General features: G+C 41.5%; 1 protein-coding gene across 2 annotated transcripts in view; it reads right to left on the bottom strand.

The window, feature by feature from the left end:
- Positions 1 to 1,388: 1,388 nt before the first annotated feature.
- col4a5 (collagen, type IV, alpha 5 (Alport syndrome)) overlaps positions 1,389 to 24,483 on the bottom strand; it is a 41,554-nt gene continuing 18,459 nt past the window's right edge. Inside the window, exons 9-51 of one of the 2 annotated variants that reach the window (XM_026331519.1) lie at positions 22,798 to 22,878; positions 22,620 to 22,682; positions 22,453 to 22,488; positions 22,212 to 22,253; positions 21,980 to 22,072; positions 21,425 to 21,478; positions 21,255 to 21,311; positions 20,595 to 20,639; positions 20,440 to 20,493; positions 20,317 to 20,358; positions 19,990 to 20,083; positions 18,421 to 18,708; positions 18,075 to 18,164; positions 17,835 to 17,905; positions 17,480 to 17,671; positions 17,233 to 17,401; positions 16,661 to 16,753; positions 16,408 to 16,512; positions 16,204 to 16,301; positions 15,607 to 15,757; positions 15,387 to 15,500; positions 13,766 to 13,933; positions 13,160 to 13,249; positions 12,737 to 12,883; positions 12,469 to 12,567; positions 12,286 to 12,375; positions 11,999 to 12,138; positions 11,793 to 11,919; positions 10,983 to 11,162; positions 10,847 to 10,897; positions 10,522 to 10,707; positions 8,517 to 8,525; positions 7,656 to 7,664; positions 6,288 to 6,421; positions 6,090 to 6,162; positions 5,903 to 5,974; positions 5,559 to 5,687; positions 5,105 to 5,203; positions 4,625 to 4,837; positions 4,326 to 4,503; positions 4,104 to 4,218; positions 3,670 to 3,842; positions 1,389 to 3,209 (exon numbers count right to left, since the gene is read on the bottom strand). In XM_026331519.1, the coding sequence (XP_026187304.1) occupies positions 3,128 to 3,209; positions 3,670 to 3,842; positions 4,104 to 4,218; positions 4,326 to 4,503; positions 4,625 to 4,837; positions 5,105 to 5,203; positions 5,559 to 5,687; positions 5,903 to 5,974; positions 6,090 to 6,162; positions 6,288 to 6,421; positions 7,656 to 7,664; positions 8,517 to 8,525; positions 10,522 to 10,707; positions 10,847 to 10,897; positions 10,983 to 11,162; positions 11,793 to 11,919; positions 11,999 to 12,138; positions 12,286 to 12,375; positions 12,469 to 12,567; positions 12,737 to 12,883; positions 13,160 to 13,249; positions 13,766 to 13,933; positions 15,387 to 15,500; positions 15,607 to 15,757; positions 16,204 to 16,301; positions 16,408 to 16,512; positions 16,661 to 16,753; positions 17,233 to 17,401; positions 17,480 to 17,671; positions 17,835 to 17,905; positions 18,075 to 18,164; positions 18,421 to 18,708; positions 19,990 to 20,083; positions 20,317 to 20,358; positions 20,440 to 20,493; positions 20,595 to 20,639; positions 21,255 to 21,311; positions 21,425 to 21,478; positions 21,980 to 22,072; positions 22,212 to 22,253; positions 22,453 to 22,488; positions 22,620 to 22,682; positions 22,798 to 22,878 (4,596 nt within the window). In that variant the 3' untranslated portion in view covers positions 1,389 to 3,127. The remainder of the gene's footprint in view (positions 3,210 to 3,669; positions 3,843 to 4,103; positions 4,219 to 4,325; positions 4,504 to 4,624; positions 4,838 to 5,104; positions 5,204 to 5,558; positions 5,688 to 5,902; positions 5,975 to 6,089; positions 6,163 to 6,287; positions 6,422 to 7,655; positions 7,665 to 8,516; positions 8,526 to 10,521; positions 10,708 to 10,846; positions 10,898 to 10,982; positions 11,163 to 11,792; positions 11,920 to 11,998; positions 12,139 to 12,285; positions 12,376 to 12,468; positions 12,568 to 12,736; positions 12,884 to 13,159; positions 13,250 to 13,765; positions 13,934 to 15,386; positions 15,501 to 15,606; positions 15,758 to 16,203; positions 16,302 to 16,407; positions 16,513 to 16,660; positions 16,754 to 17,232; positions 17,402 to 17,479; positions 17,672 to 17,834; positions 17,906 to 18,074; positions 18,165 to 18,420; positions 18,709 to 19,989; positions 20,084 to 20,316; positions 20,359 to 20,439; positions 20,494 to 20,594; positions 20,640 to 21,254; positions 21,312 to 21,424; positions 21,479 to 21,979; positions 22,073 to 22,211; positions 22,254 to 22,452; positions 22,489 to 22,619; positions 22,683 to 22,797; positions 22,879 to 24,483) is intronic. The other variant, XM_026331526.1, reaches the window with a different exon arrangement.

Below are 24,483 nucleotides of genomic sequence, written 5' to 3'. Positions count from 1 at the left end.
CAATGGACGGACTCGATGTCACAGGCCTCTGCCCAGACAGGAAGGTTGTCAAAAAGATCAGTAAGGCTGTGTTGAAAGACCTGAAGATGGAATACAATGGCCTTCGGCTGAAGGATGTTATAAAAGATCCAGATGTAGATGTGCACATCGTGTACTCTCTGCAAACCAACATCCAAGCATACGCTGCTAAGGCTGCACAAAAGAAACCTTCCTCAAAGTGGTGGAAAGATCTCATCCACACCATGATGCTCCTTGGCAGTTTCGCCCTCTTCGGTTTTTTGGTTACTTTGCTCGTGTAGAGCAGCACAGCTACGAGGACTTTTTAACATTAACGTTGTGAGAATAAAGTTGAAATGTTGAGAACAAAGTTGAAATGTGATTTCAGCTTTGTTCTCAACAATTTCTGCTTTTATTCTTGAATATTTTTAACGTCACTGTAATAGTCCTTCGTAGCACAGCAGGTGCAGTTTGCACCAGCAGGCCTGCAGAGTGGTTCAGCAGTAACTCCTGCCACTCTGCCGGCGTGGGTTTTCCTCCGGGTACTCCGGTTTTTTCCCACACACTCACCCTAAAACTGTCAGGTTGTATTTGGCTCATACCTGGCCCATATGACCTATGGCACTGCCAGAAATAAGTCATATGTGCCATGAATGGCCCAGATGACGACCAGATATTGATACTATTTGCTGTCTCACACAATAAAAAAGAAAATGAATTATTTAATATTCTTTGTGTTTGAATCACTTTTCTTAAAGCAAATCATAAAGCAGACGTGGTAATTTAAATTTAAAACATGCAAATTATTATAATAATTAAAAATATCAGTAACGCTAATCTACAGTTATAACGTATCTTACTCAGTTTAACAGTAAGGTGCCAATATTAGTCTACATTTATTTTGTGTTTAAAACTTCCCTTTGGTCTTTAAACATCAGGAGTGTCAGATACTGATATGAGATATGAAGCTATTGAACACGAGCACATGTGGTGTTACATTATCACTGTTAGTTGTATTGACTCAGTAAATCAGGGTAAAACATCATATACAATAGTCATTATATTAAACCACATCTTTACAGCATTACAAGTGAGAGTTACAACGTGAAAGGAACAAACTGAACATTCACTCAGCTCTGACTTTAAAATAAGAAGATTATTTTAATACGGGTGTATAAGTGTTATCCATCTGTTATTTAAACAGAGGCTGTTCAGGCTTTGAAAAGAGTTAATACTAAGGATCACTTGTATATGCTAATACCAAGTCATAAAAAAGAATATGGACATATTTTATATATGTAATGTTGGAATGAAATATACATGATGCTGTTACCTGAGGCAATTCTACTTTTCTTCTTTGGTGATCATCATACATTTACAGAGGACAACACTTTGAACATAGTATTTATTTCAGTCTTAAAAGTTTAGAACAACTTCTGGATAACATAACATGAAGACAACAAAAAAGGAAAACAAATTAATACACTTATTAATCGCACCCCAGTTTGACAAATTTAGGATTCATAAAAACAGTTTTGAAATAATGAAAATAATAAAATCACAGGAAAATATTCCTTCCCCCCCAAAAAACATGTTTTGTAGACTTAACAGGACATCAGGAGTCTGTATGCTTGGTGTGAGACACATCAGGGAGTGATTTAGGTGTAGAAACTCAACCAAACGGGGTTGAGTGTGAACACTTGAACCAATTTTAGATACAAATTCAAGCTAGTGATTTTTGATAGATTTTCTCTGGGTCCTGGGTGCAAATACTTCTGCCCTCTTTAAGATCTTAGGTCGTGTTTTTTTTTTTTTCAAGACCAGCAGCTGGAAATGTTAACAACACTGAACAAATATTCTCGTTTTCTAACCAAAGAGCTAAGCTTTAATTTAAACCCTTGTTGCACAGATATCTGTAAGAATCCCTGATCACTACCTAAAAGCAAATCTTTATTATTTTATTTTTGTTTAGCTTAGATTTATTCATTCTACAAATCGAATACAAATGATTTAAGTGATTGGCATTTTTTAATATCAGTGAAGACAGTGATGTCTTAGGAAAAATGGCTCTGTCTTTGCTTAATGGAGTTTTGTTTTTCAGTGAAAGTTTTGTGATTAAAAATATCAAACAATCTCTCCACAGCCAAATAAAGTTTATATAGCATTTTATCATTTTTTTCAAATATATATTTATTATATATATAAAATACTGTTTCATTCATAAAAGCTTTACTTTGTACAATATGTGAGTTGATGTGTGTCAGTAAGAAATGACGTGAGTGTGTGTGCACGCGTGTGCGTGCGTGCGTGTGTGTGTGTGTGTGTTGAGTCTGTGAACGAACCTGGAAAATTGTCTTATAACAAACAGCTGGCACCGAATCAGGACCTAATACACTAAAAACAAAAAGGTGTTTTACACAATATACACATTTTATTACTTACATAAAAAAAAGTAAGAGAAAGGTGAAGGCTGATGGTTAGCAGGCGGGCTACAGCGGGGTTAGTACCACCAAGTGTAACATAAAACGACCGAGAGAAAGAGTGTGAATAAGGAGCTAGTAATAAAAAAGGCAGTCAGTCTCACTAAGGAAAGCTCATCGTCAGTGCATACTCTCGTCTTGGATGTTCCGAAGTCAAAGTGCCGAAAATGTAACAAAAAAAAAAAAAAAAGCATTTCTCCCTAGAAATAGATGTACAGTATCACATTTTTGTTGCACCGACGTCAAAAATGATTTTTAAAAACAGAAACAATTATCCTTTTGGGAAAGAAGGGAAAAGAATAAAAAAAAAAGCACTTTTGTTGTCACACATCCATCATGGCACCATTCAGTGGATATATTTCTGCTTTCATTTTGAGGTACTTCTTAAGGAAAACAAAGGCTAAATGTAAGATTTGTTTATGTCAGTTTTTTTCTCTTTTAAGCTGTGTTGCACAGTAGCACCATAGTTTTAGATGTTTTTTTTTTTTTATCCTGGAAGACAATGCACCATGGGAATTCCACCTCGTTGTCACAGTGCCGACAGCCACAGCAACCACCGCCCTCCCCTACTTGTCCCCCGTCAACCAATCATGTCTTCTTATCGATCTGCTGTCCTGGGCAACAGTGGATGTGCTCGTTGCCGTGCGCTGTTACGTCTTCTTCATGCAGACCACACAGCGGCTAACACGTGTTCGTAGGTTACCCGCCTTGAGAGTCTCTGACTGTGGCTTCCTGTAAAGGTCAAAGGGTAAACTTTGGTCAGGACAGGCATAATTTAATGTATATCTATATAATCACAATATGACAATTCTAGGTATTGTACAGTTGGTTTTTTAAAGCTTTTTTTTTTTTGCATAATTTCATGCTGTGAGAGTAATAAAGGAGCCAGGACAGTAAAGCTGAAACCTAGACACCTAACAGTGAACAGAGACACATTAAAAAAACTCCACGAAGCAGAGGAAACTAGAACACTTTCACACTGTCACACTGCTTTTATGTTGTCATTAGATAGGTTTTTATCATAAACTATTAGCTACAGTTGCTTTAACTACACAAACATGTTTTAAATTGCTGAAATGGCTCATTTTGAATGAGTTGTCTTAATGTTATGTGTCATGTATAGGACAGTAGGAACTAATCTGTTTGACTTTTCTCTCACATAAACTTCTCTAGTCACTGCTGCTATCCATACCTGAACATCTCGGAGGGTTCCACTGTGGCCAACCAGAAGCTGTAGGAGTTGCCGTAGTAGTTGCACGTCCCCCGGCCGTGACACTCTATGAATGGAGCGCTGCGGAACTCCTCCAGGCAGGAGCCAGGGGAGGCCAGGGCCTGACCTGAGCCCTCTGCCCCCGCACTGGTGTGCTGGGGAGGAAAGGAAACACAGGTTATGCATTGCAGTAGTAACAGACTGAGGCGGGGTGGATCTTGGTGTTATTATGTATGTGTGGTCTGATTTGAATGTGCACTCAGAACCTGAATGTAATGGAGGATTTGAGTGCATTTATTTTGTCTTTACTTCCAAGGGCTTTGGATGGCTTTGTGACAGACCTGGGGGCTACAAATGAATTTTGTTCACCAGGGTGCTGAGTACAAATGTGGGTGTGTATTTGTGTTGTGTCCTACCATCATGAAGGAGTAGCCTATCCATAGAGCATCCCAATTCGAAGGGCAAGCAGGAATCTGGATGGTCTGACTGTGGACCGCAATAACCATGGCTGGAGCTTCACACACTGTACATCTAAAGAGACACACACACACACACACACACAGAAATGTAAACACAAACAGCCATACCAGGCATTTTCCCATTCAGCTTCGCTACCGCTTCATCTTCTTCATCCCTACCTGCTGATAAAAGGCTTGATGTTCTCTCCAGTGATGGGAGCCATGGACATGGGCATGGGCTCAGGTGTGGACAGCCAATAAGAGTAGTCGTTACGAGAGGCGAAGTTGCAGACGTTGTTGATGTTGCAGAACATGAAGGGCATGGTGCTGAACCTGCGTAGACAGCTGCCAGCCGTGCCTGGAAGGGAGGACGGAGGAAGAAGAAGGTGAGATGTATGAAATGCTTTTGATAAAATAAGACTAACAGCTGCTGATGTATAATACAACTGCCTGATAAAATAAACTAAAACCCATTGTACCAAGGTCCTGTCCATGTGCCCTCTCATTGCCCTGCACATACAGCAAAGAATAGCCTTCGTAGATAAATGCAGTTCCATCAGGACAGATCGGTGCTTCCTGAATCTGGCTGTGTCGGGTGATAAGGAATCCATGGGAAGCAGAGACTGATCCTGGAAGACCAGGAGGACCCTGTGGACCGTCAGGACCAGGGGGACCAGGATAGCCACGCTCACCTGATAAAGGGAAAGGTATATATTAGAAAAATAAAGTCACTGGGCTACAGCAGGGGCTTAGGCATCAGAGATACTGTTCACAATCTGACAAAAAGATGTTGAAAACCACTATTATCTTTCTAGATTTACAATTTAGACCCATTTTAGACAAGGTGAAAATTTCAGGCAGTAATTAAATGATAAAAACCAGAAGGGATGCAAGCCTGCTCCAGACCAGCTGTAATAGTTGGTCTGGGCCAGTGAGGTCACGGTGGATGTGTCACTTACCAGGCTGACCAGCAGGCCCAATGTCTCCTTTCCTGCCAGGTTGGCCGCTGAAGCCAGGAGGACCATTTGGACCAGGATTTCCAGGCTCACCGGGTTGACCTGAGAGCAGGGAGAGAGAAGAGTACTCTTTCATTAAGAGTGCACAAGCCAGCATTTTAACGGATCATTTCAAGGGGGAACTCCACCAGTTTTACACATTAAGCTCAGTTTACTCATCAGGAAAAGCATCACAGTTGACCAAATATAAGACTGCTTTTTTTCTGGAAAAAGTAGTCAATGCTTTGTCTTCAAAAACATAAGATTCTCTATTTGTAACATGTAGTTTAGACTGTCAGTTGATATGACAATAAAAAATAACATTTTATTACAATCATAGTATAGTACAATAATTTTCTGAAACTGTTCTGTCACATAACCTTCCTCAGGTCCCATCAAAGAGTCCAAATTCACCAACCTCGGAGTCCTTCAGGTCCAGGAGAACCAGGTGGGCCTCGAACACCAGGCTGGCCTTTAGGACCAGGCGGTCCTGGCTGTCCCTTGAGAATGATGGGAGCTGGAGCTACACCAGGATCACCGGGAGGGCCTAGAGGTACCAGAGGAAGGTAATCGGTTTGAAATTCACAGGACATTTAAGCTGATTTCAAAGGCAAATCTCAGTGTGTGAACGAAAGTTTTTAAATCTTTTAAGACATAAATCCATTTTGACAGTGATTTACATTTGTCTTTGTCTTGTGATCATATCATATATAGCTCAGCTCATTATTCACTGTCACTGAAAAAGTAAATGTGTTCACGCACCAGATGATCCAGGAGCTCCAGGGTCTCCAGGAGGGCCAACAATACCTGGGAATCCTGGGTCTCCCTTTTGCCCTGGAAGAATGCAGACCAAACCAATCTTCAAGCTTTGTTTGTGATGAACGCATAAGATGAAAGCAATGCAAAGAAGAAAGAATGACAAAATGCTGTTACAATGTTGAGGACTAACCAGGGAATCCGGGAACACCAGGCATACCGATGTCTCCCTTGGCTCCAGGGGCACCAGAAAGACCAGGGGAACCCTGGTAAGAAATAGGTTCACGCCACACATTTAATCAAAGATGTGAATTCATAAATTTTTCTTTTATTCTGCATCCTTCAAGTTCAAGAGTCTTAAAAGAAATCAAATTCAACCAAACAATCTTACTGGGAATCCTGGAACACCAGAGTCTCCCTTCTGTCCAGGGTAACCCGGCTGGCCAGGAGCACCCGGAATACCCTTCTCTCCTTTAACGCCACCACTTCCTGGGGCACCACGCGGACCCTCTGGACCGGGTAAACCTTCAGACGCACACATGAAAGGTTCAAAGGTCAGGTGCATAACAGCAGAGGAATAACAATTTAATGTTTCATGTTTCCATTCACTATATTCTCACCAGGTTGGGATCTGCTTGGTTTCCATTTATCATTTATCATTTATCATTTATTCGGTTTAATATTTTTCCACTATGGGTTCATATCAACTCTACTAAGAAATTATGTTGCCATTGGTGTTAATGGAAACAGAACTGCACCCGACCTGGCTTTTTACAACAGACTCATGAAATAAACAGAGTATCCTGTTATTTATGTATACCATGATATGCCTCTAGCCTGGGTTCATGCAAAGGAATATTCCTAGATCACCTATATAGCCTTTCAGGGAAACCTTTGTAATACTGATCTAAAGAGCTTCATTCCCAAATACAGCATAACTGGATAAAAAAAAAACAAATTTGGAGTATAGATGAACATAATCTAATTTACACATTTTATACAAGATTTTAATTTGTCTTATTTCTTTTTTATTTAATTTACAGGGCAGAACTGATATTGACCACAGTTCCCTTTTAGCTGTTTACCTCTACAGGCTTTTACTCAACGAACAAGATTGTTGCTGCAAAAAACAACAATAGCTTTTATTAAAAAAAAACACACACACAACTAGAAAAAGAAAGAAAATAAAAACATTTAGTTTTTTGCTGTTATTGTTAAGTAGTTAGAGAAGACTGGAATGAAGCTCTTCATTTAAAGATGGACAACAGTAAAACAAACAGACTACATGTGTGCATATTCTCAGGATTTCTTGTATGGTTGTTTGTGATCATGAACAGTCCTGAGTGAGATATCCAGCCTGTCCTGTTGGGTAAAAAGAGGGTCAAAACATAACAGCAGACACCAGGTAACAGTCAACACATTCACACACTCTCACAAAGACTCTCGCAATGAAATATTATAATACTGAACATGGGCTGGGATGAATTCACCTTCAAAGCATTAAATGGATCTTCCTGAAATGCAACGGACAAAAATCCTTAGCTATTAAAGCTTTGCCACATATTTTCATGACATGAAATATGTCTAAATTACAGTTTTACATTTATATTTCGAACTGAGAACATTTGACGTGAACCGACCCCGTCCATGCATGAGACACATTTAAAACTTTAAATATCACTGTATTTTCTCCAAACATCCCATCATCGAAGCATATACCACAGTGTATATCAAAACCATCAAACCACTCGGGTCTAACCTGGAGGACCTATGGTTCCCAGAATTCCCAGGTAAAGCGGGGCCGGGTTGAGGGCACAAGGCAAAAAAGAAGATGAGGTTTAGACAGAAGCAAGCATCAGTACAGAAATACACCTAGACTAAACAATGACAAAGATATTTTGCCTTTAGGTAGCTAGAGGGAGCCCTATGGTGCCCCCTGGAGGTCAAATAGTATAAAAATACTTGTGGGTGATAACCAATTTGTACTCTTCAGTTAATAATTCGTATACACTGGGCCATCTCCATCCAGTAGTTGGAGACTGTAGGGACATTGTGCTGGTTGCTATAGCAAAACCTTTAAGCTACAATATGTTTACTGTTTCAAAAAGATTCAGTGCTTCTGTACAAACAACTAGATTACAATAATATCCAGTATGAGCGGAGTTGTAGTACGTGACAAACTAAAAACTACAATTTAATGATCTGGGTGAGTTAGTTACAATGTGTCTCGTGTCCAAACCGCATGACTCCACTATATGTATAATACATTCTGCATATTGGATTTGCATTCGACAGTTCCTACACAAATAACATGCAAATAACTATTGTGAGTTTTCAATTCTCAGGCGCATTCGTTTTCTCAACATTGAAACGAAAAAAATCTTTAAATATGTGCTTACTTGTTAAAGGTGCATTATACTACCATCCGTGTGCGTAAAAAGTGAAAAGGGAATAAGGAAGTCATTAGAAAGAAATAAAGTCAGAATAAAGAAATGAGAAAATGCAGTGATTTCCCAGCAGTTTTCAGAGGGAATTTGTTTCCAGCAGATCACAGAGTGAGGTTAAACTCAGTGTTGTTTTAAGGAGCGTGCAGAAGAAGTCTAGACGCCGTTGATCTGACCTGAGGGACCTGTGGTGGTCGGATGCGCATGTCATCACGCCATGAGGCGGGGCCACACCGCAGAGGGTGGGACCAAGTCGCAGGAAGGAGGAGGTAAAATGTCATACCATCATTTTGTTACCCTAACACCCAGGAACACACATAAACAGCCTGAAACAGTGCTGGCATGTGATCTGACACAGTGGAGTTTTTCTGAAGGCCCCTTGGAGATTTTTGTAAAGTGTTTCAAATGACACTTTGGAGAGAGTGAATACTGGACTTACATTTGCCAGGTGGATATACACACAGCTTTACATACATTAGGCTATAATGTTGCAACAAGCAACTTTGTGAAAAGTGGCAAAACAAATTATTTATTGTTGATAAATTGATTTTGTGGAGATACTGTACATCAGTTTCACAGGGCATCTATGGCATGTTAATATTAATATAGATCATACCCCTGTGCTTTGTGCTTTGCTTCTTAACAAATAGGATTTAGTTTTAGTTTTTTTACAGTGTGCAGTCAGGTCGTCCACGATTTCCAGCACTGTATTAGGCTTGTTCTCAATGTGAATGTTTAACTGTGTGTGTGTGTGTGTGTGTGCGTGCGTGTGCGTGCGCATGTGTGTGTGTGTGTGTGTGTGTATTGGGACAAACAGTGTCCATGCAGACGACTGACTAATGGAACAAAACACAGTCAAAACAGCAAAGCCCGACCCAAACCCACAACTAAGAGTCTGATTTTATTACAGATTTATGGATGAATTGAGACGAATTGAGATTGGTGACAAATTGGGAATTTCCTGTATATTAACCATATCACTATCACTACTATTCCCTTTAACAATAAACATGAACGAAATTGCAACAGAATACTGAATCCTGTTAAATTCAATACACAAAAATGATCTTAACATGCATTTTTAAAGGATAAGGCTGGTGACTGTATCTTTTTCTTACTGTTAAGTTTTCACAAAAGGCAAAAACCAACAAAGTATTTCTGTCAAAAAAGCCTGATATATCATATTACTCTTTGCCATAGAGCTGCACTTGTCTGAAAAGCATTAAAAAAAACCAAATAAGCCACTCCATACTGTAGTTCACTTAGAAAGTCAATCCTACATACAATAGCAAGGTGAAAAACTACTGTATGTAAGTAGCACCAGACTCATTCTTTAAGATGTGGCAGTGAGAGCTGTCTCAGTTGAGTTTGTCTCAGGCTCAGCTGTTTTACACCAACATTTCTTCACAATGATCTTACACAATCACCAACACCGGACACACACCAGTTACAGAGAAGACAAGCATATGAACACATATAAAGTACTTCAGGGCTGTGGAGAGATGGACAGATTACAGCTTATGCCTTAAAGGATCAGAAGAAAAGGGTAAGGGGGTGAGGAGACATGAGGGAGATGGACAGATTAAAAAAAAAAAAAGAATGATGATGTGGAGAAAAATGTGGCATAAACCCATGCTTTTATTTTGGTGTGTGATCGGTGCATGAGGAGGGCTCCAGCTTTTCCTAGTGAGAAGGGATGAGGGTGAGCAGTGTACACAGGACCACAAACATTTATCATCTGTGCTCAGTGTTCTTGACAATGACTAGACTGGTGTCTTGGTGATCAAGCAGTGACGTGGCTCTTACACCTCTGGTGGTGATTGGTGCAACAATGGCCCATGCAAATCAGGCTGACATGGAGAAGAAAACGTTCACATTTCAAGTGCAGTTGCTGCCATTTGCTGCCTGGTTTTCACTAGTTTGGAGGAGATGATGGAGAAAACCTGAGAATTTAATGAACTCAATTAACAATAATCTTCATTCATCAGTACTGCCTACTTGGTGTACCAGATGAGTTGGGCTTATTGCATTAGGAACAGAAAATGTTAATCACCAATTACTTGGTGTGTGCTGTACAAGTGTAGATAGAGTAAAACTACCACCACTTGATTATCATCAGAAAACCAGGCAACAATTTCTGGCAGTACGTGTAATATCAATTACTAGGTCCAAGTACTTTACCTGCTCTTCCAGGTGGTCCAGGGGATCCCTGAAGTCCTTTAGGCCCCTGCACAGGCAGACCTGGAGACCCAGGGGGGCCAGCGTTGCCTGGTGGACCAGGGGGGCCAGGGAAGCCAGCCTCTCCTTTGGTGCCAGGGAAACCAGAACTGCCAGCTGGACCAGGAAGACCTTGGTCTCCCTTAGCACCTTAACAGATAATGAGAGGTAAAGCAATGATTTTATAGAGCAGTAGTGATTTCTATAGTGTAGAGACAATTACCACAAAAAAACAAACAAACAAACAGAAATTATGTTAGTGAAGATGTTAAGGGTGGTGGTAACTCACCTGGCAACCCTGGCAACCCAGCAGGACCGGGAGCACCATAACCAGGGAGCCCTGGAGAAGAAATTTATCAGAAGTAAAATGAAAAAAGTCAAAACTAAACATTGAATATACAGTAACAAGATGAAAACTAACTTACCTGGCTCTCCTTTGACTCCAGAGGGTCCTGGGATCCCATCCCGACCTGCTTGACCTTTCTCTCCTGGTAACCCTGGTGCTCCTGGTCGTCCAGACTCTCCTGGTCTGCCAGGAGCTCCAGTGAGACCTGGGGTGCCAGGAATACCATCAAGTCCCTTTGGACCAGGAATACCAGGGGACCCTGATGGGAGAATAGATGGGACAGATGGACAAGACATCATTTAATGTTTTAGCTACCAGCCCCTTCTCAAAATCATAGAAAATTCAGCACTACTGAAAAATGCTTAGTTCTAGTGCAGTTAGTGACAGTTTTAGTCTTGTGTTTTGTCACCATCTTAGTTGTTTACAGTTACCATGGTTACATGTGTTTTGCAGAGCAGCAAATGATTCAGAAGCTGATTCAATCACATTTTGACTAAAATCCTGTCCACTGTGTTTAGTGGGAGAAGCGTCAGTGTGAGAGTGAGTGAATGGACAAATAGTGTAAATGTGCTATGTTGGTCCATTTGTCTAAGTGGGTCGTAGATGTATAAACCCATTTGTTCGGCAATATCAGATGACAGAACGTTACTGAACGTAAGATGCGAATGTTAGTGCAACAGGGCAAATTGTTTACTGAGCTTTTGAAGAAGCTACAGTTTCTGACATAGGGATGGCCACTGCTTCATGCCCATTCTTTTTTTACCAGCCTAAAACTTCACACTGTATTTAGGTTTTCATTGTGCCTCTTGTCTAAAACTCTCCATTTGAGTTTTTGAAATATGACCATAAAGCCCAGCCACTTTCTAATGATGTCAAACTGCAGGTTTACCTTGGAATCCTGGGAGGCCAGGGTCACCTTTGGCACCCGGTCCTCCTGGTAAACCTGCGAGGCCAGGTGATCCTGAAACTCCTTTCTGTCCTGGACTTCCGGGGAACCCTGGCTGTCCTGGCTCACCCTACAAAAAAATCATAAAAATCATAAATTAAATGTTTGAAGTTATCCTGAACTACAACATTTTCAGTGGTGTCTTGTACCTTAAGTCCAGGTATTCCAGGTGGTCCAGCTCCAGCAGTTCCTGGATCACCTTTGGGTCCAGGGAAACCAGGTACTCCTGATTGTCCCGGGGATCCTGGCCGTCCTGGTAGACCTTGAAGACCCTTCTGTCCTGATGGTCCTGTGACAAAACATTTACCGTAAAAGATTAACTGCATCGTATTTCAATATTTACTTCTCATTGTGGAAGAACATTAACAACAGCAACCACTAACATCCAACTGGAAAAAGGGGAGTTTTTAAAGAACTATGTGACATTAAAACCCACCTGGAAATCCCATTTCCCCCATGCTGCCTTTTTGTCCTGGACTTCCAGGAGCACCGGGTCCTCCTGGAATACCAGGGTCTCCCTTAGGACCTGTAATGGAAAAAAAGCACGTTTGAAAGCCTTTGCCATGAGTATAAGTATTTATGTATGCATGGATGTGTTTGTCAGGAGGTAAACCCAAACCTTCTGCTCCAGGTCGTCCAGGGGGTCCATCCGATCCTGGTAGTCCAGGATCACCGGGGAGACCAGGGGTTCCTTTAGGACCAGGGAAACCTGGTGAACCTGTAGAACATACATACAGGGAAGTATAACACAGTAATTGAACATGTTGACCTACTTATGTGTTATGGGATATACTGTATTTTCTGATTATTCTTGCATATTTTCTTATAGAATGAGATTTTAAAATTGAAATTAGTATTAAACCCAATGAAAGTCGTTTCAGATGTACCTGTGGGCCCTTGATCTCCTTTGATTCCCTTTACAACCTGTGGCGGTAGACTGACTCCTGGGGGTCCCTGGACACCAGGATCACCTCTTTCCCCTTTAACCCCGGGAAAGCCAGGTGCACCATCTCTACCTGGGAATCCGGGTTCACCTGAATGTAAGCATGAGAGAAATTTAGAGTGGCCATCCAGGAGCTCCTTTGTTTCTCTTTATATGGTGCTTTCTTTGCTATGGCATTGCTGATCTCTATTATATGGTGCTTTCTTTGCTGAATGGCATTGCTGATCTCAATTCCTGGTCAGTTAATACATATGCACTGATGCCGATATATCTGCAAGGAGCCAATACTGGCTAATATCTTGGCCTGGCCAGTTTATCAGCCAGATGCATGCCTTTTAGGGTTGTGAGCGATTATGATGATGAATACCTTTAAGTCCAGGAGGACCAGAAGCACCTGGTGCTCCTGGTCCTCCACCAGGTCCTGGAGGTCCCATGGTACCCATGTCTCCTTTCTGACCTGTGTCCAGTTGGACATTAGAGAACAGCAAAAAACATTTGGAGCAGAGTTAAAACAAAAACTGGAAATATATTCGATAGTGAATTACAATACCAATGTTCATACAGCTTTGGCCAGGGGATCAGCCTTACAGCTACTATAACTAGCAGCTTTATAGAAAGCTAACTTTTATCAATATGAGGGATTTTGTAATTTTTGGAAATTCCCAATATGTCTAAGTGAGAAAAACAGTATAACTAGAAGGCAGATTTACTTGGCTAAGAAATTATGATCTGAACAACAAATGACAACATGGCATTTGACTCACAGGATACACCTTAATATTTACTTGACCTTAAATAATGACAAAAAACATCATTAATATGGGTTTAGGTATTTAATATCAAATGAAACATTCTGGCTAAGGTCAGAAAATATAGAGATCATTGATCACTCGAGTCAATAGTCAGTCTATAAGCAATCAGCTAGCAGATACTGAGTCATGACAATAGTTTTTGATGGCAGAGTTATATTTACCTGGTTGTCCAGGCAAGCCATCCTGTCCAGGACCTCCAGGAGGTCCTGGGGATCCGATTGGTCCCTGGGGACCTGGTAAGCCAGGGTTTCCTCTGTCTCCTGGAATACCCGGAATCGCTAAACCAGGAGGACCGAGGTCTCCTTTCTCTCCATTTGATCCAGGGAATCCTGTAATGATGAAATCAAGAATTCATTATCTGACTAGAGGAACATTAATTGAACCAGGTTATCAGTGATTTGAAAACAAACTGAATTTGTTATTGCAGTCTGGACCTTTCTCCTCTGAACATGATCCCATAACAAAATCAGATTTAAAATATCAGTATTTCGTAATCATAAAAGATGCCCAATGCAGTCAAGAAGCAGTATATTGCATGTTTGCAATAGACACAGCAACATATACAAAGCAAGAATGAAGAATATACAAAGTCATCTCTAGTACAATGTAGACATGTCACATTGTCACTATTGTTTACCATTTAACTGCCATCAACCAGCACCAGTACTGGATTACAATACCTTTTTCGCCTTGGCATCAGAGCGTCGCGGGTAAGGGAGGGGCATGTTTCAAAGTGCAGAGGGCGGAGCGTTGGATTAAGCCGAAGATGAGGAGAAGAAAGTATAATGCATTAAATGCATTAATATGTCTATATGAAGCTGGCTTTGGAGCACTCTGAATATGCACTGAAGCTTTTTGAGAAAAACTGTCAGTGTGTCAGTTTATGTGTCCAGCTACCAATGCATGCTCAGAGTATTCAAACCTTTGGTTGGACATGAGTTAGTTAGTTTTTTTTTGTGTCCATTGAAAGCAAGAGCAGTGGGAGGTTAAAGTGACGAGGATGGTGCAAATACCAGTGAACTGGAACTCTTTGAGGTTAGTTTGCGATTGGTGTGCTCGCAAAGACTCGCCTTGGGTGATGTTAAAGCTGTGAGGCCTGGTTTGCTCTGTGATATCAAATCTGTGTAAAAAGTGCAATGAAGTGCTTAGGACTGTGATGCAGCCAAGACAGAGTGCAAGAGAAGTCACATGTCCGGCACTGTCTCAAAACCAAAGAGGCAAGCAGTGGCACTCAAGTGAAGGACAAGATGTAAAGGAACTTCCCCCAGATCAAGCTACCATTGCCATCCAGTAATTTCATTCGTAGACACACTTTGATCATCAGCATACCCAAAGTGGTGACTGTGCTTGTAAATCAATAAAAACAAACCCTCAGCACTCCTTTGATTTGGGGTGGTCATGTGAACAGTGTGCATTATAACAGTAGAATTGAATCCCCTGCACCAAAATGACATACAGACACCTGTACAAGCTCAAAATGTCGACAAGTAGGTGGTCATGCACATTCCCAGGTGACTTTCAGAAGCCAAACTAACAAATATTTCAAATGTATATACATAAAAATGTGCAAAGACAGTATGCAATTAAAAAACAGTGATACAAGCAATTCTCACAATTGCACAAATAACACAAATAAGCTTCTTCTAAATCTGATTCATCTCTACTCAACTTATTTTCCAATGCAGCTGCAACCTCAAAGTCTAGTTTGCTGTAGCGCTAACCTTTTTATACATTTTGAGTAAAGCAAGGAAAATCAACCCATTCCAACCCAATGTATCTGACCTGGTGGTCCTATCGGGCCTGGAGGTCCAGGAGGGCCTGGGAGCCCTGGTACACCAGGCACGGAGAGCCCAGGTGGGCCACGACTTCCAGGGCTACCAGTTCTACCGGGTTCACCTGGACAGGGAGAAAGGAAGTGATCATTAGATTGGTGTACATTTGATGGGCTTGTTAAGATTTTCCAACTCCCTTCAGATACATCACATCAGTAAGTGCAGAATACCTTTGGTTCCTGGTAAACCATCAAATCCAGTTTGTCCTGGTGGACCAGGGCTGCCAGGGAAACCAGGATCTCCCTTTGGTCCAGGGAAACCCTTAGGTCCAGGTATTCCTGGTAAACCAGGTGAGCCAGGAAGTCCAAAGCCAGGCTCACCCTATGTACGTGCACGCACGCACGCACACACACACACACACACACACACATTAGAAACTTGTCTCTTTTAGTAAGTTTATTGGGTTCAAATCTTTACATAATATATTTTTAGAAGACACTAGTCCTGAAACCTCTTTCCAACAAATGAAATCTATTTAAAACTAAAGGTCTTGTACATTTGTACATATGGGCTTGTACAGATTCAGTGCTTGGTATTATATCTAGGATGGAAACTTCTATCAAACATTAATTTTCAAAATGTAGAGAGAAAACCTTACAATTATTTTAGGCTTTTCTGATCTGTTAACATTTAAAATGGATTACCACTGTCTGGTCACTTCCGTTTCTAATGGAAGATTTCAGATTATTTTCTATTTTGAGTGTTTTTAGATGTAGTTTTTTTCATTGGTATTAAGTAAGAATACATCTATCTATCTCTCTACCTACCTTAGGTCCAGAAAGTCCAGGCTGTCCAGGGAGTCCATCTACTCCAGGTCTACCTGGTCTTCCAGGAGCTCCTGGCTGGCCAGCAATACCTGGGAATCCTAGATAAGAACAGGTGATACAAGGTAAGAGTGGATATTTGTGAAGTAAGATGAAGAATGGTCTGGAAGGAAGAAGAATTGGAAAAGTGTTGAGTGGTATCTTTACCTTTTACTCCTGGAGGTCCTGGGAGCCCAATACCTGGGAGTCCAGGATCACCTTTCTCTCCAGGTAAACCAGGGAAACCCGACTGTCCAGGCTGACCAGGGCTACCTAACAACAGAAAATAACAAAAAATCAACAAAGCTACACTATCATCTGCTGTTTGTTTTTAAAAAGCATTAAGTGCGCATCACCTTTTTGGAAGCAATATAGTACTACATGGAACATTGTCTCTCAATGCAAAATAATAATTGTGTACCTGGTGCACCAGGCAACCCAGGCTCGCCATCCAGTCCTCTAGGTCCTGGCAAGCCTTTCTCTGCCACTGTGAGGCCTGGTTCACCTTTAGCACCTGCCCAATGAAAGAAATCACAAGCTCAGAGAACTGAAAAGTCAGTTTAAACAATGATTTTAAAAAAAGTGGTTGGATGCTTTTAGAAGTTTATCCACCCTGTTACATAACAGGAAAGACTGATATTGCTTTTCAGAAGCATCAGTGAATTAAGGCCTATATTTTGGAAAAGCTAATATTTAAGTCCTTTGTTTTCTGTGTCCCTTATTTTACAGTGATGTTATTATATAATTGAATAAAACATCCTTTAGGCTGAGTAACAGGTTGAAGGGGGGGAAATAGTCACAAACATACAGCAGGATGTTGTCTCCTTAAACTACAAAACCTGGGTTGAAATGCCTATGACAACAATGAAATGCCTTGTCTGCTGAAGTGTATTGGAGAAAGGTACTGCCCCACAGCCCTGAAATGGAAGGGAACAGAAATCAGAGGTTCCTTTTTTGGATCACTGGTGAATAAAGCTAAAATGGTCTTCTTACCAGGTGCGCCAGGAACTCCAGGTCTTCCTGAGACTCCCTGGATACCCTTCTCTCCCAGAGGCCCTTGAGGTCCAAAGCCGGGGGCACCTGGTGGACCCCTGTCCCCTGGAATACCTGGGGAGCCAGGCTCACCGGGAGGCCCTCGTTCTCCTTTCACCAGCAGGGAGCCCTGTTGAACACCATCCCAAATGAGCTCTGTTTGCTTGATCTATATGAAAGATTGACAGATAGAGTGAAATCCACCTACAGGAGCTCCTTTGGGACCAGGAAGTCCAGGCTGTCCATCACGACCAGGTCTACCTTCCAGACCAGGCAGACCAGGTGGTCCAGGGAAGCCAGTGTCACCCTTCTCTCCCCTTAGACCGCTGACTGTGATGGAATCCCCTGGATCTCCCTTCTCTCCAGGGAATCCCGGAGCACCTTGAGGACCTGGGAAACCCTGAAAGGAAAGGAAAGAAAGAGAGAAGAAAAGGTAGCTGTTTGTATTTTTAAAATTACAATTGCATAATAATCCCCAAATTGAATTCTTTATCTAGAATAGATGATTCCTGTTAGTACTGTATGTGCTCTTTAAGAACTTAAGTACAGTAAAAAACACTCACAGGGGGGCCAACGGCACCAGGTATTCCTGGGAATCCACTGTCTCCTTTGATACCTTGGACACCAGGAGCTCCTGATGTAGGAAATATAATGACAGCTACATGTATAATGGTAACCTAAAGATATATGTGTTTTACAGTACTCTGCTAATGACGTACCACTGCGCAGATCAATCATCTGCTCCCTGTTCATATGGAATGTGAGTAAGCCTCAAAAAGCAAAAGAACATGTTTATGTCTCACCAGGAATTCCAGGCTGTCCTGGAGGTCCTGGGGGTCCGGGAATGGACCTGGCGTCACTGACACAGTTGACACAGGTTTCGCCCTTCTCACCTGAAACAACAACATATTACTAATGTAAAGTGGTGCATACGAAGGGTGGACCAGTTGGTAATCAGAATCAACTTCTTGTCATATGAATGATATTTTTGCTGTTGGGTCTTGGAGTAAGCATGCTGGTTTTATGTTTTACTTTTAGACAACCATTACAGGATTTTTTTTAGAACCTAGCTGGTATACTGCATGTTTATGCCTCATTTATAATATAGCTCACATATGAATGAAAAGCAGTGCCTCAATATTGTTTCACCTTTTTGTCCCACTTCTCCTTGGAAACCTCTCTCTCCCTGAATGCCAGGACGTCCAGGCTGTCCAGGGATGCAGGTCTGTCCTGTGGAGGAATAACCAGGAGGTCCAGGGGGCCCTGGTGGACCCTGGGGACCAGAAGATCCTGGACGTCCTGGGGGCCCTGGTAAAGAAAGCCCTGGGGCTCCAATATCTCCCTTCTGACCTCTCTCTCCTGGCAAACCTGGCAGTCCCGGCTGGCCGTTACCACCAATGGCTGGAAGTCCCGGTGGTCCGGGAGATCCTGTTAAACCTAAGAAACACAGGAGGATTATTATTTTAAAAAATAATTAAAATGCCTTCATTCAGTTTGTCTAGAGGTGGCGTCATGGCAACTGGACTTCTAGTTTTAAGGTCAAAACATTTCACTATTCATCCAGGTGGCTTCGTCAGTCTAAGGCAGGGGTCACCAACCCTGGTCCTCGAGGGCACTTGCCCTGCTGGTTTTCTAACTCTCCCTGCCCTACCCACTACTGATTACCTGGATCAGCTGTGTTCAGCCAATCAGAAACTGGAAGGGAAGGGATAGATGGAAAACTAGCAGGACAGGTGCCCTTGAGGACCAGGGTTTGAGACCCCTGGTCTAAGGGAAAACTGGTATGGAACCTCTAATTTATCCTTCAGGTTGGTTTCACTCCACCCCTAGTCCCATAGGCTCATTAGGTGAGCTATGCAAATTGGGTGAGAGTCGTTAGACCAGGGGTGTCCAATCCTGGTCCTCGAGGGCCACTGTCCTGCTTGTTTTCCAACTATCCCTGCCCTATCCACTCCTGATTACCTGGATCAGGTGTGTTCAGTCTATTAGTATTGGGAACATACCATCTCAGATGGGTGGAAGTGAGGGAAGACAGTGAAATGGTATCCCCCAGCTTCTGATTGACCGAACACACCTGATCCAGGTAATCAGCAGTGGGTAGGGCAGGGATAGATGGAAAACAAGCAGGCACAGTGGCCCTCGAGGACCAGGATTGGACACCCCTGCGTTAGACCCACGCTCCTGAGCTGGTTTCACTTCACACCTGGCCTGAAGGTGGTTAGGTGAACGTTAAGTTAGGTGAACAAAAGAAGTGAGGGTCGTTAGGATCTAATGGTGGACTCATGTGACCCTCTGATCCACAAACAGGGTGTGAAGTGTGTCTTCCCTGTCATGTTTTGATCTAGAAGTCCAGTTGCCCTGATTCAACCTGGAGATAACTTCACCTGGACAACTGAGAATCTTCCCAGGCTTGATTTAGTTTGATTATTGAGAGCTGCAACAATTATTTTCATTATCAGTGCTGTACCTGGTTGGTCTTTTGTCAAATGATCATTTTTAAATGAAAATTGTGAAGTATTCCCAAAGCAAACCCAAGCTGATATCATCAAATATCAGTTATTCTGCTAATATTTTCTCAGTTGGATCAATTGATCTATAAAACATCAGAAAACTGTGACTACATTTTTTTTTGTTGTGTTTTGTCCAGCAAATTTACACACTTAAATCAATCTGATTACAACTAATGCATATGAGACTGAGATTGTCTTGTGTGTTTACCTGGTGGTCCTCTCTCTCCTTTTAGTCCAGGTTCCCCAGGAAATCCAGGCTCACCTTTAGGACCAATCCGACTTCCTGTCGTACCGCCAATCACCTGAGTAAAACGTTTTTTTTAAAAAGTGAGAAGAAAAGGAACACACAAAGTTAACCTGAACTTGTTCCAAGGTTCTAAATGTCTAATCTGACATTTAACATAATAACTTTGATACAATTGGGAAAAAAACAAAATGTCATGTTGCTCATTATCCACATTAGTTACACAGAGAGAAATGTCACCATGGAGCTTAGTTAAAATATTTTGGAAAATGAGAAAAAAAGAATACATACCAGTCCTGGTGGGCCTGGAGGTCCACGGTCTCCTTTTTGACCCTAACATACGAGTGGAGTGTTATAAGACAGTCATGATATACTGTAAAGACTTGTTCAATACAACTTTTGGAGAAAACCTACTCTCTCGCCATCCCTGCCTGGAAGACCTGGGAGGCCCAGGTCTCCGTTGTCTCCCTGATAGCAAAAATAAAACAAAACAGTTGTAAATAAGAGACTTTTAAAAGGGACTGACATCATTTCCCCAACATTTAGTGTCATTGGTCAGCAGAACTCACAGGGAGCCCTGGGGGGCCGGGATCACCGTCCTTGCCTGATTTTCCCTGTAAAGACAAAAAATTGATAATCACAGTTTGTGCTTAAATCAGAATGACAGAGAAGGGTCAAAATAGAAATTTTATGTTGAGTTGCTAACTGAGAAAATAAATAAAAATGCATTTATAGTGGGCAGCATGGTGGATAGTGGTTAGCACTGTTGCCTCACAGCAAGAAGGTTCCTGGTTTGAAACCCATCAGGGGCCTTTCTGTGTGGAGTTTGCATGTTCTCCCTGTGCTTGTGTGGGTTTTCTCCAGGTACTCTGGTTTCCTCCCACAGTTCAAAAACATGTATGTCAGATTGATTGGTGACTCTAAATTGCCCATAGGAGTGAGTGTGAGTGTGTGAGGTTGTTTGTCTCTATGTGGCCCTGTGATGGACTGGTGACCTGTCCAGGGTGTACCCCTGCCTTTCACCCAAAGAGAGCTGGGATAGGCTCCAGCGTTTACTCTGTGACCCTGGTTAGGAATAAGCAGGTAAAGATGATGGATGGATGCATTTTTGTTCTTGCACTATCTTTGAAATCTTATCTTTGTAAAGACTAAGGCCCTTACTCCTTCAAGGGCTATTTGAAGGTCACAACTTGGCTTTAGATGTAACCAAATGCCTGAACAGTACTTACACGTTTGCCTAGCTCTCCTGGTTCACCCTTTTCTCCTTTCTGGCCACCTGGGGGACCCTACAATCACAACAATACAGATGCAAACAACGTATGTGCATATTATTATGCTTTTTTTTTTTATGTGTTGTTTTTTTATTTTAAATGATGTTTCAGCAGAAATAGATACTCACAGGAGTTCCTGGATAGCCTGGGTCACCTGGAGGGCCTTGCAGTCCCCGGTCACCCTTGAGATAAAACAAAAATATAAATCTCAAATTTTCAAATAATCAAACTGACCAATCAAAAATGCCCCTCAGTGGAACTATATCTACCTGCGCTTTTAAGGTTGCTAAAATGTCTACTATGGTTTTAATCATATACCTAGAAAGCATTTTAAAATATATTTTTGGACAATATCATGCTGCTCATTGCCATCTCAAAATGCTTAATACTCAAACATGAATACAGTTGTTAGGAGTATTTAAGAAGATCATTATAATAGTCCCAGTGGATGAAGCACAGAGAAAATACAGACTTCTAAAAGACAGTACTGTACAATTGAGTTGCTTCCATTATGAACTAATAGTTATCAAGGTTTAAAAAAACAGTGCAGTTTGTTCCGTTTGCAGTTTGTTCCCTTTGTATTTTCAACAGTTAATGTACTGGAACTAATATTGGAAAGAAATCCTTGAACTATAAATTTTTGGAGAAACTGAAGGTGAATGTGTCTTCAGTTTCCATATTACCTTCTCTCCTCTTTGAATCTCAGTCTCAGATGGCCTCTTCTGTTCCCCAACTTGTCCAGGAGGACCAGGAGGGCCTGGCAAACCCTGTTCACCCTGTGATCACACCCAGAAATGCATTAAATGCGAGAGAGGATTTCAAGAAAGCACAGGAAAGATAAGCAGACACACAGACATTTTGTTAGTGGTTTTTGTGGGAAGAAGACAGATGAGAATAAAGAAATCATTACACTACCTTTTCTCCTTTGGGTCCTTGGAAGTTCAAGCCCATGTTTCCCTGTTAAGGTAAAGCAGAAAGATGTGTCACTGAAATTTGGCTGGAAAGTAAAGGCATAACAAGATGATGACGAGGCTGACTGTAAAATAAAGGCATGATCCTCTTGCTTTATTTTTTTTAAGTTACCTAAAGACATAATCACACAATCAGATTAATCTAAGATCTGTTTCTCTAATGTCCTGTTACTGTTTAAGCTCACCTTAGGTCCTGGAGGACCAGGAGGACCTGGACGACCCTGGAAAAAGACACCAGAAACAGAACAGTTTAGATCAACATCTTCAGTTTAATAATAAAATATAGTAAAAAAATAAAAATAAAATATAGATTTTGACAGTGATATAGTGTTTTGCGGCAGCTGTCCTTTACATCATTGCCTCTGGGTCCTGGGGGGCCAAGTGGACCTTGAAAACCGGGGGGTCCTGGAGTGCCCTGTGCCATGAACACAGACATAAAATGTTAAAAAGTCTAAAACAATTAAAATAAAGCTCCTAGTAGCTTTTCAGTGGCAAAATAAGATGACTGTTTTACTGTGTGGACAACTCACAGGAACTCCTGGCAATCCAGGCAGTCCCGTTGCTCCTTTCTGTCCAAAAATATTGTTGGAAATCACTTCACCTGGATCCCCCTGTAGAGGAGAGAAACACAACCAGAGAGAAACTGTTAGACATAAAAAAATATAATATAGATATATAATAGACAAGAAGTTTAAAAGTTCAGTCATTCGGTAAGGAATGATACTTCAAATTTTATTACTGTGTACCCGTGTTTTTTATGTGACTGGCAAAAGTGACTTTAATGACTCCAGACCAGTAACTATGCCTCACCGGCAGGTGGCGTAATACAAAACCTCACAAAACAGTCCCAAATTGTCTTCAAAAGTACCCCCCAGAGGTAAAATACTACTAAAACACCTAAATGTTAAGTTTACCATATAGAAATATTAATATTCCTTAGATTGTAGTTTTACACACAGTTTTATTGACTCCCGTATCTAGTCAGCTCGGTACATATATTGATTTTCAATAAAGTATATTGCGTCGTTTCACGCTGTAACATTATTGGATGACTGTAGCTGTCAATAAAATAACACATTGCACGTGTGCATCATTGCAGGTTTTCTATTGGCTATTTTTGTTGACCCGCCCACGGTTCTGCCCTTTAAGAACATAGAAAGCTGCTGATTGGTTCGTTTGGGCATATGGGCGTGTACCAATGCCCCCCCTATTCTAAATATTATTGGTCAATTCGTTTGTCCACCTGAATTAGTTCAAGGTGGTGTTATGGCTCTCTAACGTTGGAAAAGTTTGAAAGTTTGGTATTTAACAGCTGATAATTCTGTCATTTTTACTTTGGTTTCGATATGCATGAGCTGGATTAATTAGTGGACTTGTGTTCTTCAATATGAGCCTGCAGCTGACCCACAAATTCAAACAGACCCAAACATTACGCTGTAGGTGCAGGGAAGCCAAGCCAAGACAAGACAAGGGCAAGCTAGCAGGTAAGATGCTAACTAGCTACTCGGTGTTGCAAGATGTCAGAACTGTGGTTTCTCACGCCGAGAATCAACATTTGTACACGCTGCCGCAAATTCTGTGACGACGTACGGTAACCTAGCAATGACGCAAGAGTGTGAAGACTTTTGGGTGAAGGCAACAGAAACTTTGCGTAGTTGCTAGGTTACTGTACGTAGTCAAGGAACGTCTGTAGTGTCAGCGTTAGCCTTTGGTTTGGAAGTGGATGGTGGTCTCTGTGAAGGCAGGTGGGATGTAAGGATGACCTTTTACAATGAAGAGACTGTGTCACCGAACAGATTCGGCAAACTATCAACAAATTGGTCAAAGAAGTAATTTTTTTAATTCCTTTTTTTTTTTTTTTTTTTTTAGCTCGAAATGCTATCTTTGAGAAAATAATAGCCTTGTGAATGGGATCTTGTAATTCATGTAAACAAAAACAATCTCCCCAAATGTGTAAATATTTTTTTTGCATCCAGAATAGATATGTAATCATAACGTGTGTGTAATTTGAGGCTTTCTCATTGATGTCAGGGAAGAAGCAGAGAGATCTGTTTTCTTGATGGTCAGTGAAGGGTCAGACTGAGCCCCCTATCAAAAAAGGCAGGTCAGAGGAGGCTATAGACTCCAAGGCATAGAGGAAACAGTGGAGGAGTCAGCTGAGGAGACACTGAACAATGCAGTGGGGGGGACATTTGAGGAAGAAGTAGTCACTGTTA

This window comes from Mastacembelus armatus, chromosome 18, assembly GCF_900324485.2.
Source record: "Mastacembelus armatus chromosome 18, fMasArm1.2, whole genome shotgun sequence".
In the NCBI taxonomy this organism is placed as follows: Eukaryota; Metazoa; Chordata; class Actinopteri; order Synbranchiformes; family Mastacembelidae; genus Mastacembelus; species Mastacembelus armatus.
Note: the sequence above shows the minus strand (reverse complement) of the source record. Positions and strands in the feature narration are given on the sequence as shown.